Source organism: Periophthalmus magnuspinnatus, chromosome 24 (assembly GCF_009829125.3).
Source record: "Periophthalmus magnuspinnatus isolate fPerMag1 chromosome 24, fPerMag1.2.pri, whole genome shotgun sequence".
In the NCBI taxonomy this organism is placed as follows: Eukaryota; Metazoa; Chordata; class Actinopteri; order Gobiiformes; family Gobiidae; genus Periophthalmus; species Periophthalmus magnuspinnatus.
This window is the reverse complement of record NC_047149.1, coordinates 13421027-13436968: the sequence shown is the minus strand read 5'-3', so window position 1 is coordinate 13436968 and position 15942 is coordinate 13421027. Positions and strand designations below refer to the sequence as shown.

Below are 15942 nucleotides of genomic sequence, written 5' to 3'. Positions count from 1 at the left end.
ACCGGTAAATCGAGAGCTTTGCCTTTGGACTCAGCTCCTTCTTTACCACAACGGACCGATACAGCGACCGCATCACTGCAGACACTGCACTGGGACTGTCAATCTCACGCTCCATCCTTCCCTCACTCATGAACAAGACCTCGACCTCGATACCTGAACTCCTCCACTTGAGGCAGAGACTCACCACCCACCCGGAGAGGGCAAACCACCTTTTTCTGGTCGAGAACCATGGCCTCAGATTTGGAGGAGCTGATTCTCATCCCAGCCGCTTCACACTCGGCTGCAAACCGCCCCAGTGCCTGCTGCAGGTCCTGGCTCAAAGAAGCCATCAGGACAACATCATCTGCAAACAGCAGAGATGAAATCCTGTGGTTCCCAAACCAGACCCCCTCCGGCCCCTGGCTGTGCCTAGAAATTCTGTCCATAAACATAATGAACAGAACCGGTGGCAAAGGGCAGCCCTGGCGGAGTCAGGGACCAGGTCTGACTTACTGCCGGCAATGCGAACACAGCTCCTGCTCTGGTCATACAGGGACCGGACAGCCCTTAGCAAAGAGCCCCGGACCCCATACTCCCAGAGCATCCCCCAAAGGACACCACAAGGGACACGGTCGAATGCCTTCTCCAGATCCACAAAACACATGTGGACTGGTTGGGCAAACTCCCATGAACCCTCAAGGACCCAATGGAGAGTATAGAGCTGGTCCAGTGTTCCGCGACCAGGACGAAAACCACACTGCTCCTCCTCCTCCTGAATCCGAGGTTCGACTATCGGTCGGATTCTCCTCTCCAGTACCCTGGAATAGACTTTACCGGGAAAGCTGAGGAGTGTGATTCCCCTGTAATTGGAACACACCCTTCATTCCCTCTTCTTATACAGAGGGACCACCACCCCGGTCTGCCATTCCACAGGTACTGTCCCCGACCGCCACACGATGTTGCAGAGACGTGTCAGCCAAGATAGCCCAACAACATCCAGAGACTTGAGGTACTCAGGACGGATCTCGTCCACCCCCGGAGCCTTGCTACTGAGGAGCTTGCCAACTACCTCAGTGACTTCAGCAAGGGTGATGGATGAGTCCGCCTCCGGGTCCCCAATTTCTGCTTCCTCCTCGGAAGACGTGACAGTGGGATTGAGGAGATCCTCAAAGTATTCCTTCCACTGCCTGACAACATCCCCAGTCGAGGTCAGCAGCTCTCCACTCGCACAGTAAACGGTGTTGGTGAAGCACTGCTTCGCCCTCCTGAGGCGTCGGATGGTTTGCCAGAATCCCTTTGAGGCCGTCCGATAGTCCTCCTCCATGGCCTCCCTGAACTCCTCCCAACCCCGAGTTTTTGCCTCTGTGACTGCCTGAGCCGCGGCACGCTTGGCCCGCCGGTACTCATCAGCTGCCTCAGGAGTCCCACAAGCCAACAAGGCTCAATAGGACTCCTTCTTCAGCCTGACGGCTTACTTCCGGTGTCCACCACCAGGTTCGGGGATTGCCGCCGCGACAAGCACCACAGACCTTACGACCACAACTACGAGCAGCCGCATCGACAATAGAGGTGGAGAACATGGCCCACTCAGAGTCCATGTCCCCAGCCTCCCCCGGGATCAGGGAGAAGCTCTCCCGGAGGTGTGAGTTGAAGGTGAAGCCGACTATATCTAGCCGGTAACGCTCAACCTCCCGCACAAGCTCAGGCTCATTCCCCCCCAGCAAGGTGACATTCCATGTCCCCAGAGCTAGTCTCCATGTCTGGAGATCCGATCGTCGAGGTCCCCGCCTTCGACTGCCACCCAGATCTCTCTGCACCCGCCCCTCATGGCTCCTCCCGCAGGTGGTGGGCCCCACGTCATTCCTTCGGGCTGGGCCCGGCCGGGCCCGTGGGGAAAGGCCCGGCCACCAGGCACTCGCTGCCGAGCTCCCACCCCAGGTCTGGCTCCAGGGTGGAGCCCCGGTAACGCCAGTCCGGGCGACGTAACTGGCCTTGCTGTCTCTCTCCTCATGTAGGGCTTCTGAACCGCTCTTAGTCAGACCCGTCTCCCAGGACCTGTTTGCCATGGGTGACCCATGAAGCCCCCGACAACATAGTTTCCAGGATCATTCGGGTACTCAAACCCCTCCACCACGTTAAGGTGGCGGTTCAGGGAGGGGTGCCTGTCATTATCTCTCTCTCTCTCTATCTCTCTCTCTCTCTCTCTCTCTCTCTCTCTCTCTCTCTCTCTCTCTCTCTCTCTCTCTCTCCAGTAGTACATGACAACTCCAAAGAGTGTGTTGTATTTTGGGAGACTGTAACATTTGATTAAGTTCTGACTTGAATGCTTTCAGAGATGTTAGACAAAGTCTGTAATGTGTATTTATCATAATGCAAGGCTGGAAGTCCACCAAGATAGTTTGCACGCAGGAAACACACTCCTCTGCTACATTCTTGAATATTTGTGTTTTGTTTTTAAAATAAAGTGAGAGTCAACAGAGTCAACACATCTTAAGGTTAAGATACAAGATTGGGGGACCCATCTCCAAATATTGAGCTAGGCTTGGTCAGGACTACTTTAGCTGGAGGATTATATAATGCATGTTTTGAGTTGATGGGAGAAACCCATCCAGACACAAGAGAGCACTATGCACACTCCACACAGAAAGATACAGCCCAGGAGTCAAACCCAGAACCTCTTGCTGTGAGACAAGAGCACTAGCCACTGTGCCATTCATGTCTAATGATTGTCCAGTGACAGGAGATCAACAGACACTTAGATTCTAGGAAGGTGATTTTTTGTTGCACTCAATTTGTTTGTTATAATACTTGGTTTGTTTATTTGGGGGATCCTCATTTACATACACCATCTATTCATTACATCCTATTACATAAAGTGTATAGGCACAACAATGTGCTTTTTCTTTTGTGTGTTGACAATGTTGGATTTCATTGATTTAGTTTAGTTCATTATTTTATTTGAAGGGACAGTGTGCAAAAAAACATTAATAGATGCTTTGCACCAGATTATAGCCGAAGCTAGTTTCCGTCTGTAGTCCCTGAACAGGTTTAAATTAGTAATATTCATTAGTAATTGATTGAATTAGATACATAATCCAATAGTGTTAAATAAATAATAGTGTTAAAGGCGACACAAAGGCAACAGATGAAAGGCTGGCTGTGGCACTTTCACATCCTAAAGTGAGTTGCTGTTGCTTCAGCTAATGAAGAGTGGCTCCTTATGGTCTGAGGGCCTCTGGGAATGCACCATTTTTGTGTAATACCTTAACCTCAGTTGGCAGTGACACAAAACAACTTAAATAAAAACATTTAAAAGTAGAAACTGTACTATTTTAGTTATTTCCAAGCTGCTACAGTTATAAAATAAAATAAAGTTTTCCACCCAAATTTCATGATCAATCCATACAATCAATCCATACAAAAAAAAGCCACTGTTTGGTAATGCCACAGGTGTCCCATCCTCTCCTTCCTCCTCGTTCGTCTCCTGTGTCCTCCTCACCTTGTCCCCTGCCTCCTCGTTACGGTACAGCCCACCCCACCTCCTCCTGTCTCCCGGGAGCTGTGATGCTGCAGGGCGTGTCATCACCGCGCACCGGGACCCATGTGACCGAGCAGCGCGGGGAGGTATTGGCGGGTGGGGGGGCGTCCTGTTTGGGAGACTTTTTCTGGTCCTGCTCGCTCTGCATCCCTCCAAAGCGAACTGTCACGGGGGTGGAGCTGCAGCTGAACTGTGCAACTCGCTAAAACTCCTTTGGGACACACGCGCTTTTTGTGCTTTGCGTTTGATTTTGGTTTGTTTTTGGAGAGGTGATCACGAACTGCGATGGGGGCCGAGAGCTCAGTGCAGCGGGACGAGAAGAGCCAAGCAGAGGATGCATCAGCTACAGCCACTGCCCCGGGCGAAGAAGAGGAGGCGGTGAAGGTGCAAGCGGGAGAGGAGAGCGCACTGGACAGCAAGGTACAGCACAGCCCACACGGGACGGTCTTAACTAACCCCAAAGCGCCAGTTTTAGCACATGCGAAACAGCTGCAGTGAATTGGTGCAGCGGTAGCCTCTATGTGCACCCCACGCCGTGTTTGTGCTGAGTAATCCAGTACAGTTCAGCACAGGGGCTCTTCTGTAGTCTGCAGTCCCGCAGTAATAAAATGAGCTCACTGCCCCACTTCTGCTGTCTGCTCTTCACACAACAACACCTGAGAGCTACCGCGCTATGGCATTAACAATCAGGCTATTTCAGAACTTGCATGACACAATGTTTAAGTTGCAAAAGCAGTTTATAATTTTAATTCTGTTTTATCTCATGCATTCTGATTAGACTGAATGATAGTTGCACTTGCAGTCTTATCCTGCAGTAGTTAGACTAGATGTTTTAATTATTAACTATTAACTATTCATTTTTCATGTAAGTTCAAGGACAGGTTTATGTTGTATTTTGCCCAAAGAAGAATTGCATTAAAACATGTAAATTATCTTGACTTTAGAGTTGTAGGAATATGATTTATTGTTAAAAAAGCAGATTAGTCAAGGATCATGTCATGGACAATCTTGTCATTAAGCTTGTTAGAAAACGTTTTTAATCTCAGTTAAATAACCAGGCTAAGTGTCAATTAAATTACTTCATACATTTTGTTTTCCACAGCTGAACACATAATATCTTATAACACTATCCCTTTTCCACTGTATGATGTTTACTAAACTTGTACTTACTATACATCCCCTACAGTTTAATAAGCTGCATGGGGCAGTTGCACAGACTGAGCGTGTTAGAGACATATAAAGACTAAAACCAACATGGTGATTATCTTCTCAACAGCAGCAGACTGCACACAGCACAGGTGCACTTTAACTCTTTATTAAACAGACTGTTGTTAAAAACACCACCACACTCCAGGGGATCAAAGTCAGTCCTCTTTTGTTTCGTTGAAAGACAGGTGGCCAACAGCGTTTCTAATGAGTTTTAAAATTCTTGCTTTTAGTACATACAGTGCACTCGTTTTTCTAGTATTACATTTTGTAGTAATTTGCATATTGATCTTATCTCCACCAGATGCTCTTGCTGAATCTTATCTGGGTATGGAACAGGTTCAAAATTGTGGCTTTTTATGCATGGAATAGACATGAACATGACGCAACTTCACATGTTTTATTCAGTAACAGTAACTTCTTATGGTTTTGACTATACAGAAGTACAGAGCTATATTATACTACAATTTTTAGGTAAATTGTTGATACATGTATTTGACTGTAATCATATCTGAACTAGTACAAGTACATGTGTGAAGATTGGGGACACTGCAGTATAATAATATTAATAACATTGACTTTTAATAGTCCTTCAAAGTTGAAATTGTTCATTGTTGGTTACTTATATTTCAACTTGAGTTACTTTTGTATAATTTTACATCTGTAGAAATAGGTCATGTCTTTCACTCTGGCAATTAACTTAATCACTGCTAATTACGTTACATTTTTAAATGAACATTCAGGTCTTTATACACAAATGCTACCTCTTGTTTTGTTGTCAGCCTCTGCATATATTTGATGTTTTTGTCCAGTTCAGCTCTGTCACTTGTGTGTCACTGTGTCACTGTGGTGCAAATGAACACAGCTGTCCCGCCCACCAACAGACACTAACTGCATGTCCCAGCCACCTGTTCCCCAGCACCTGTCCATCTTTTATAGACTCTTTTATTATCAGAGAGGTCAACAAGTCGTGTTTTCTACCAAAGGGTTGATGTACAGGTCAAGACACCAGAAAAGACTGTTTATTTGAAGAACAGTTACATACTTTCAGGGTAAGTGCGAATGTTGGACAATCTTTAGTGCGTATAGTAAAATAAATAAAGATCATAGTACAGGGACTTAGACTAAACAAGGACTATACCAGTTCTAAACCAACAAGTACAGAAAAAATGAACTAGAACTAAAGTAAGATTAGACCAATTCAAGGCCAACTATAGGTTCCAGTAACTGTATAGTATCAGGATAAACCTGAATCAAATAAATAAATAATACATCAAACACACAATCATAAACACACAACCCACTGTTAATACCATACCACTATAAGAAGCCTACTCACCACCTGTAGTCCCTATACCTCCAATTGAGAACCACACATCAATATCACCGCCTAACTCCAGATAATGGCTTTTGCAAAGAAAGTGCATAGTTCAGCACTGTCTATATCTTAATTGGGTTTGAGAAAACATTCAGTGAATAAACAGAGAATAGGGAGGAGCAAAGAATATCCTTTATAAAAATGACAAGCTCATAATATATTTGAGAACAAGGTGGAGGTTTAACACAGAGCTACAAGCCTTAGGTAAGTAAAGTTGAATTGATAACTCTTTGTATGATATGTTTTTGCTATTGGGATGTACAGTAGGCTGTTTTGTGTCAGGACTTTTTATGAAATCTCCTGGGTATCTCTTCAGCAGAAATAGGTTGTCAGCACATCTGAATTGTACCTTGCATGTGCAGGAGTGTGATTAGCACATTAATTTGTCCTAAGTATTTGATATGTGTTTAAGGTTGTGAAATTTAGCTTGTGGCTATGACGTTGTAACTGCACAGATATAAATGACAGCTGTGACACTATGAAATATTTACAGTTAACCTGCAGAAATGTGCCATACATGGGTTTACTCTCTATTACCAAACAGAGCGGTTACAGCCACGTAACATTTGGTGAACTACAATTTTCAGAGCATACCTTTTTATTGACTGTATTTAGGCCCGTTATCATAACTAATATATTGACTTATCGTTCAATATATGAGAGATGGAACAATAATTTTTGGGGTCAGTATTTTCAGTCAATGCATTTTCGTTGCACTAAGGTATAAATGTGGTCTTGTATTATTGTGTCAGTGGCATAAGTTAGTTTCAATATTATCGTTTATCATCAATATTTGCTGAAGCAATATATGACACAAAATGTGTTATTGTGACAGGCCTAACAGTATTTTAATGTTCATGTAGTATTGCAGATTTGCTCGAATACAAAATGCTTTTATTTTCTTGTCCATTACTACTACTGCTACATTTATCTTAATTGGTACTACAGCAAACACTATTGTTAAGTCATAAAAACATAATATCTACCTTGGAAAAGAGAGTTATTCTGACATATTATAACAATTGTACTTAACAATTGATTGCAATGTATTAACTGCAAGTTATGCATCAAGCATAATAGTAGGCTACTTATAGTTGTTAAATTTAATAGCTTAAGTATATTTAATGCAGTTTTTTTGGAGTAGCTCTGCAAAATACAGTTCTCCAAGCAGTTTCCTCATCTCTTCATTGACCACAGAAACGCAAGAAACGCAACAGTAACGCCCCACATACCTCTCCACTTCCCAAAGCCTCATGTGTAATCAGCATCATTAAATTAATATCCATGTTTACATAGCTTGGACGGGCCATTTCTCGAAATCTATGTTGTTTCAGCACACTGAAATTAGAAGCTAAAATCGTAGCTTTTCATCTAATCTTAAACATCTCCACAGTCCATTTCCGGACGGTTGTTGCTAACCAGCCAAGACTTCATCTCCTGACCTTTAGACTGATGTTTGTGTGGTCACTTCTCAACTAAACTACCGGTCATGTACTGTATGTGTGAATCTTGGAACATGCAGTCACATTGGGAGTAGGGTTGAAGATCCTAACTCCACATATGAGTGCTAAAACAAAAGAGTAGACATATTTGAGACAATGGACTTCTAGGTCTGACTAAAAGATTAAAAATTAGGCATTATTTTCAAACTGTTAAAGATTTATATTAAATAGTTCTTACTGTGACTTACTGTGACTTGTATAAATACAATAATCGATTAACTGAATCATCTTGACATCTGTACTCCACCTTCAATTTAGCTTTACCCAAATTTTGTAATCTATATTTATATTTAATATTTAGAATTTTTCTTACACAGTGGATTAAAAAAGTTCAATGACAAAGTGTGAATATCCAAACATCATCATCATGAACACTATACACACTACGTGGTTGTAATACATCTGGTAGTTTTGACACTTTTTCTTAGCCGAGGGCACTTGGGGGATTTCCAGTATTTTTGCATATTGCCCCAGCTGTCACAGAGCTATCCATCACCAACCATATGATTTAACTTGTGTAATATATAGCCAGCCACTGTTTGCACACTGTTGGTACATGTTGGGATAATGGACGCAGGCGTATATAGATTGATATGGAATGCATTTCTCAGCTGGGGCTAAACTTATGTTGAGAGATAATAATGGTGGAAGAAGCGGAAATGCGTTGACTGCACCATGTTGTTTCACAGGTTTAATGACCTCCTGAAAGCACCAATTGTGCCACTCTTGAGACAGTGGCCAAAAAGGTGTCTACTGTACAATGAAACATGTGAAGATAATGTCAGAGAAGAATTGTGTACTGGAGAGTCATTGAGGACTACTTTTTACGACAAATCCATTGTTTCAGATCATGCACAGTTCTTGTTTACATGTCTTTCATTGCATCTTTAGGGGCCTATAAACTCTGCTGCAAAATGCTAATCCTAAGTTCAAATACAGCTCTACCCTCAATGTAAACTAAAGAAAACTGGTTCATGATTGAAAACTAAAGTATATCACAAACAAGCTTAAAAGTATAAAGCAGAATTTTTATCATTGATTATTACGTAATTTAAAGTTTAGGTTTTGGACCAATTGGAGAAATGCCTATTTTTTGTACATCCAAATCACATGTTTATACTTAGAACCAAAGAAAGTATGCCAGTGAGCACCAGACTGTTCATTTTGACCTGATAAACACAGACAAGTGGTTATCAGTTTACTTGTTTGTACAGTTTTATAGTGAAAACTGTAAGTGCATAACAGTATTCTGAATTATGTCATTTCATTACCATGGAATCAACAGAATAGAATAGGCTACACCATTAAATTAGTTGTAAGGCAATGATACATGAATTACTTGTTAATTATTAATAGTAGTGTACATATAATTCACTATTCAGCAGCTGCACGTGTCAAGTCAAACATTACAGTATCTAATCATGTGCTTCATCTTACTGACAGTGCAAACATCCTTTTCAAACAAGAACCTCTGTCAGTGCAGAAATGCTATGAATATGGCACATGGCAATAATATATGTCACATTTTTTAATTCTTATTGATCTAATTGCTTCAAAAAATTATATCATGAATGAGATGTTTTGCTTTATTTAGTCAGTGGAATTTAATACAAATGTAGTAGCCCTCAAGCTAATAATTGACATTTTGAATCTATGGAATCTTGATTTGATTAAAACTGGATTAAGTGCATGATCCTAAGCCCGTTCCTGTTCCTTAACACTTCTCCCCTCAAAACAATAGGGTCTGCCGTAGTCGTTGCTCACATGTTTGATATCTACAGTTACAGTAGCTTCGGCAGGTGACTCCAATGATCTTACGCAACATAATGTGCTGCGTTCCTCTATAATGAGCGAGTTATATTACGCTGTTTAGGACTGTGACACAGGGAGGCAGAAGGACAGAAGGACCATTGATAGTGGAGTTGGGACAGGCAGGAGGCCCCCAGTGAGAGCCGAAGGGAATAGACAGGCTCTGAACAAGAGAGAAGGGCCTGTAACTGTGTTCTGGGAGGGCCCGAAGAAGAATGGGTGTGAAGGAAATGCTGCTATAGGAGATTAGATGGAACACTATATAACTGCAAGGTCAAGGAACCGATTTTGGGTAACACAGTGGAATACTTGTTGAAATATGAAGACGAACAGATTTAGCATTTTTAAAGATTTTTTTTTGTATAGTATAGATAGAGTATAGATAATATATAGTATTCTTACTTTTAATTCTGAATTACATGTAAAAAAAATAGGCACTCAATCAAAGTACTTAACAATGGTAGAGATGCATTTAAATTTTTATTATTGCCCAACTGTCAGTAACTCCTCCACACATTATTTTTTTTTACGTGCATGAAATATATACATTTTAACTTTCTGGCTTTGAAGTTGACATCAATAAATATTAGTACTTTGAATCATACTTTCAGGTTTGCAATTGATTACAATTATACAACATAGACAGCAGGCATCAACTACTGCTTTTACAGCTAACCCTATGGGACAAAAAGAATTTTACAGTACTACAGGGATGGAAAAGTTTCTTACGTTGCCTCTACGAATCCAGGAATGTGAAATGTGTATCTGGACTGGAGTTTGCTAATAGTACAAACCCTCAAATAACAATGACCAATCAGATACTGTGCCTCTGACTGTGGATGTAACCAACTGCTGTCACCTTGTCCTGTCTATGCAGCACAAATAAATCCGCTGTAAGATGAGGTTAAAAAAACATGGAGTCACAAAGTTCACAAAGTGGCGTTTACTTCCAAAGTAATTCATTTAAATGAACATAAAGATGAACGAGGAAGGTTATGTCATCATTAACTTACGCAATAGGGTCATAGTGTGCTCCACCTATGTCTATACATCACGGAAAGCTTTAACGACCGTAAGATGTATTTCAGATGGCAATGTTTCAAGTACAACAACTGCATTTCATCCATGTTTAAATTGTTTTTCTTTTTCGCCATGCAGTAACAGGAAGTGTGTTTCCTCTAATTAGTTTGTCAGCGGGCCAGGCGTCTATCTGCCATCTCTCAGATTCATTGCCAGCCCCAGTCTAGTCAGTAGCTCAAGTGAAGTGGCCCTTTTTGTTCTGTCTTTCAACTTATATTTGACCCTTTGATCAAATAATGAGGAGGAAGATAAAAATCCCATCCCATGTGAAATTGTTAATAAAAAGATGCAGATGGCTACGCAAAGTTAAACTAGTCGATGGGATACTACTTCTTCTTCATTGTATTATGCAATGAGAAATGGCAATACAAATGAACTTACTACTTCAGCATTATATCTAATTAATACTTCAGCATTATATCTAATTAAAGGAGCTGTCCCCTTTTTCATGCAATAAAGTAACATTTGTCTTGACCCAGTACAGATATATTATAAAAGCATTCCTTAGGGCCAAAATGAGACCAATGTGTGCTCTCTGCATCTAATTATAAACAGAATTAATTAGTGCTAATTAACTGATCATTGTAAATAAATAGATGTAAAGAGTATACTGACATAGTGCAATGAGTTATGAGGCTATGTGCTGCATGAAACACAGATTCTAGATTTTCTGTAGTTGACTAAAGAAATTCTTGATCCACTAAAGACCTGCTGATCCTCCTGAGTAGTTAACTAAAAAGTAGGCATGGCAAAAACTCTAAAAACTATTAAGTATCTACATGTATCTGACCCAAACTGCACTCACAAGACTACACCTGCACTAAAGTTCATGCAAAAACAACAATTTGTACAGAGAAGTACTAGAAAATGTTGTATTTATGTGTGAAAGGCAAACTCATGATTCATTCCCAAGTCTTCAGCAAACTCACTTCATGCATTTTCCTTTCTGCGGTTGTCTAATATATATTCAACTGTGCAAAATCTGAAAGCCATGACAATTGTTAGTGGAAGCATTGAGGCTGACAAATTATTCCAAAGTCAGATGTGTTGTCCTTGTCAGTGCTGAGGGTGGAGATGTGCGTGTCTGTCTGTATAGATTATTGATTGCGCATTGGTTTGTTTAACAGCTCCAGCCTCGTCTGTCCTCCTGGGGTTTATAACCTGCACTGGTCACTCTGTGGTAATGGCACTTTTGCCCCATCTGCGATAATGCCCACAGTCTTTATTTCCTTGCACTTCAATGTGTTAGTTTACATGGGAAAACAAGCAGTGCATACTAATTTAACTTAATGATGAGTCTCATACTGGTTCTAGATTCTTAAATCAATCTGTTCTGAAATTGGTCTTAGTCTTGGTATTTATAGCAGCTTTTCATAACGGACCCATCTCTCTTGAATGAATAAGTAATAGGTTGGCATATTTTAGGATTTTACACATATTTTATGATCACCCTAAGCAGTAACTGATCGTACATTTTTGTCATCACTCACAGTGGAGTCTCTGGTGAACGGTGTATGTTATTGCTTTGGCCTGGATTCGGAGTCCTTTGCAACAAAAGCCTTTAAATAACTTCCTTCCTTCTTGCGTCAGAGGTCTCAGTGGACCCATCCTGCCATCTTGACTGCACTTTCACACTCCTCACTTTGCCTAGCCTTTGGTTTTTCAGTCCAAGTTTGTACTTATATTTAAAACGCTCCCATTTAATATTGTTGTTTAAGGATTCACGTTTTTGCCAAATTTTTTTTTGTTTATTTTTTTATTTTTTATTTTTTTACAAGAATTGACTGTCCATTTGGAAATAAAAAATAGAAATGGGTCCCTAGGCTGCAAAGAATTGATGGGTTTGGACTGCTGAAAGGACATCTTACCCTGAGCTTCAAGTCCTAGTCAAGTCAAATCAAGCCAAATTTATTTATAAAGCACATTTAAAAACAGCTGCCCAAAGTACTGTAGAAAAGAAATATAAAGTGCAATCTCATAAAACAAAATATGCAAAAACACGATTACACACAATACAAGTATCCTGCTCAGCTTGTGTTAAAAGTCAGTGCAAACAAATGAGTTTTCAACAAAGATTTAAACATATTTAAAGATTGTTCTAATACACAGAGGAAGCCCACAGCAAAAGCCTGGTCCCCTCTAGTTTTTAGCTCATCTCAAAGTTCTACAGGAGACATGGACAGATCCTAAGTGAAATGCTAAATTGATATTATGTAAAATATTACAAGGAAAGAAGCAGATGAAATCATTCCACGTCTCACTTCACTTAATAAGGGCCCTGCATCTACATTTCTACTAGAATTGTCCACATTCATGCATTGTTCACTATAATGGTTGTTTGACAAGTTTAACATGAACAGCATATCATGAAGAATATGTATTAGACTTTCTGTGTTACCCAGCATACATGGAGCGCTCTTTACATAATAAATAACCCGTATTTAGTTGTACCATGTTTGTGATACCAGAGGCTGATGACTGTACTGTAGTATGTTGGTGTAATTTCATACCCCTCTGTCTTACCGAAGTCAACTCAGGACAGGGCCAGCTCGATACACTATCAAATAACATATACAAAAACCAATTATATAAACATAGAAAATAACCTTATGTCATATTGTATTGAATACTAGATGAATACAAATGAAAAGCAACTTTGCAATACATTGCTGTATAAGCACTGTATGCATTTACAGTCATATCTTTTCATGCACAGACAGTTTATGTGTCTGTTGTACTTGTACTTCATATTGATTGTGGCTACTTCATCCAGACTGCCATACTCATATTACAGCTTACTCATAAATTTATATGAGTCTTTTATACATAACTATCCGCTTTGTCTGTCTGTCTCCATCTATAGCTTTCAGTTTTATAACTTATATTTTCTCAGTGTAGAGGCTCCATCAAGTTGAAGTTGTTATCCATTGCGCACTCTTTTTTCCTTTGCACTCACTGACCCTCCCTACCTCCGCCATCTTTCCCCCTCCATCCATTTTTCATTTGGTCCTGATGCGGCACTAAAGAGTACTGTGTGTGTGTATGTGGGGGTGTGTGGGCGTGGCTTGGCGCTGTTGGGAGGGCAGCATTTGAAGGTGATCCTGGTGCAGCTGCTGTATTTGTTAGAATAGAGCAGTGTAACCTCTGTAATCTGCACAAGAAGGGAAGTGTGTGAGATGTAAAGACGAAGCAAACAGGCACCTTGTGTTACTAAGAGCAGGTGCAAAGCTGAAAAAACAAATGACCTCCAGAGAAGGTGGATGTGGGAGGAGCTGTTGTATTTGGGAGGATCTTATATTCTATGTTTAACATTGTCCCAGTATAAAAACAGTACTATAAAGTTTGAAGTTTGAAGAATATTTTCAATCCTTAAGTTTGTTTTAGCTGAATTTTTTTTGCCTTTTTGTCTTTAAAAATGTGGGTTTTTTTTGACAAAGTTTACTTTCCAACCAAAAGTCTTTTTCTTCTGTATGCAATATTATATGCATGTTTTTGTTTAGTTTGATTTATAAAATATCAGAAATAGGCCTGTCATGGCTTATTGTTCAATACATGACAGATTGAAACATAGTTTTTGGGGGCCAATTTTTATCGTGGTATTTTTTCTTTGCACTAGTGGAAAGATTTTGGTTATTTTTCTGTACTTTGATAAGATTTGAGCTGTGAAGGATTGAATAAATAACTTCTATGACCCATTATAGATACAAATTAGCTACTTAGGTGTTCATATTTGCTCACATTTGTAACATGATTATACATTTAGAATACTTTTGGGGGATTAATACTGCTTTATGGTTTGTTTATCTTCTAAATTCAACCGTATATCACACTTCAAAATGTGTTATGGTGACAGGCCTAATCTGATATGTCCCCAGAATGCCAGTTTTAGCATCTATTGGATTTATGAGTAGACCAGATGCACATAAGACACACACTCAAGTCTCACTGCTTGTCTATTCCAAAGTGGCATCCACATCAACAATGTATAGCTCTGCTTAATGTGATCATTGGACTTTTCAAAAGCTTGGCAGGCCCAGACACTCGCTCACATTCTCTCTGTTTTACACCAAGGAAAGGGCTATGGTTGAAATCAAGAAAACTTTACATTAGCATAAAAGGGCTGGACGACTTTTGCCTTGACTTCACACTTTCTTAGCTTCACTTAAACTCATCTAGGAGCAACAACATCTGAGATAAAAATTTGAACTGCTAAAATAAGTAAAGAATCCCATGCATTTCAGAGCATGTATAGAGGACTAAACTTAAGCGTTAACAAGTTTTTCCAAAAAAATCTATATATAAGTTTGGTTTACAGAGGACATTCTACTACCAAAACAATTCCAGCATTTGTGATTTGGTAATTGTGCCTGAAAAGAGGCCCCAGGGAAGACTCGGGACACACTGAAGGGACTCTATGTCTCTCAGCTGGCCTGGGAACACCTTGGGGTTCCACCGGAAGAGCTGGAGGACGTGTTTGGGGTGAGGGAAGTCTAGGAGTCCCTGTTTAGACTACTGCCCCTTCGACCTGGCCCGAGATAAGTGAAAGAAAATGGATGGGCTGGATAATTGTACCATTGATTTTGTTTTATTGTACAACCCTATATGACACAATTATGAATTCAATATTTTCAATTCATTTTATTGTATTTTGTTCTAAAATAGCTGCCATGCCTATGAATCAACATTAAGCTATAATGACTTAATTCCAGGAGTTGGGTAAACAGGGTGAATGCAAAAGCAGTAGTACAGAGTAGTACCCTAGCATGTGGATTATTTTGTTGTAAGTTACGTGAATGTTATTTCCTAAGTAACCACAGAATCTATGAATGCATCATTTACTCATGTCTATACTGCACAGGCCACTGTGTTTTGTGTTGGCAAAGTGATTTAAGTCATTTTTGACCAGATAACGTTAGCCTTAGTAATGGACTGCAGCCTGTGTTCTGTCCTTTCGAAGTTAACTAGAAAATTAAGACATTAAAACACAGCAACAAGAGTCAGTTTGTCCAGTTTTTGGCAGAAAAACAAACATCTTTTTAAAGCTGATTGCTCTCACATGCCTTTACTCTGCACCGAATGAGAAAGACTGCGGAAGACTTCACCAGAGAGTATTATTGTTTTGTTTACAGTCATTTGATACCATAACTAATGTCACTTTATTTGTTACATCTTCAAATAGTTTTTTGTTTTTTTTTAAATAATCACAGTATATTACATCTACATTTGTATGTTTATGTAGAGGATAAAGGAAAAGCTTTTGTTAACTACCCAAACAAGCCTTTACAAACATTTCAATGCTGCATGAAAAACAGTTGTTTGCCATGGCTGTTTGTTTAGCTTTTGAATTTTGTATCAGATTACTTGCAAAAGCCAAAAGACATGGGTGGCTGTAAATAAAAGAAAATGTATTATTCAAAGACTACGTTGATTTCTTGGTTTGGTCCTCTTTT

The 15942-nt window shown here is 40.1% G+C and overlaps 1 protein-coding gene across 1 annotated transcript in view; it reads left to right on the top strand.

The window, feature by feature from the left end:
• Positions 1–3618: 3618 nt before the first annotated feature.
• Positions 3619–15942, top strand: part of akap12b (A kinase (PRKA) anchor protein 12b) — a 45872-nt gene continuing 33548 nt past the window's right edge. The window contains exon 1 of the mRNA XM_033990490.2: positions 3619–3937. Coding sequence (XP_033846381.1) covers positions 3803–3937 — 135 coding nt within the window. The 5' untranslated portion in view covers positions 3619–3802. The remainder of the gene's footprint in view (positions 3938–15942) is intronic.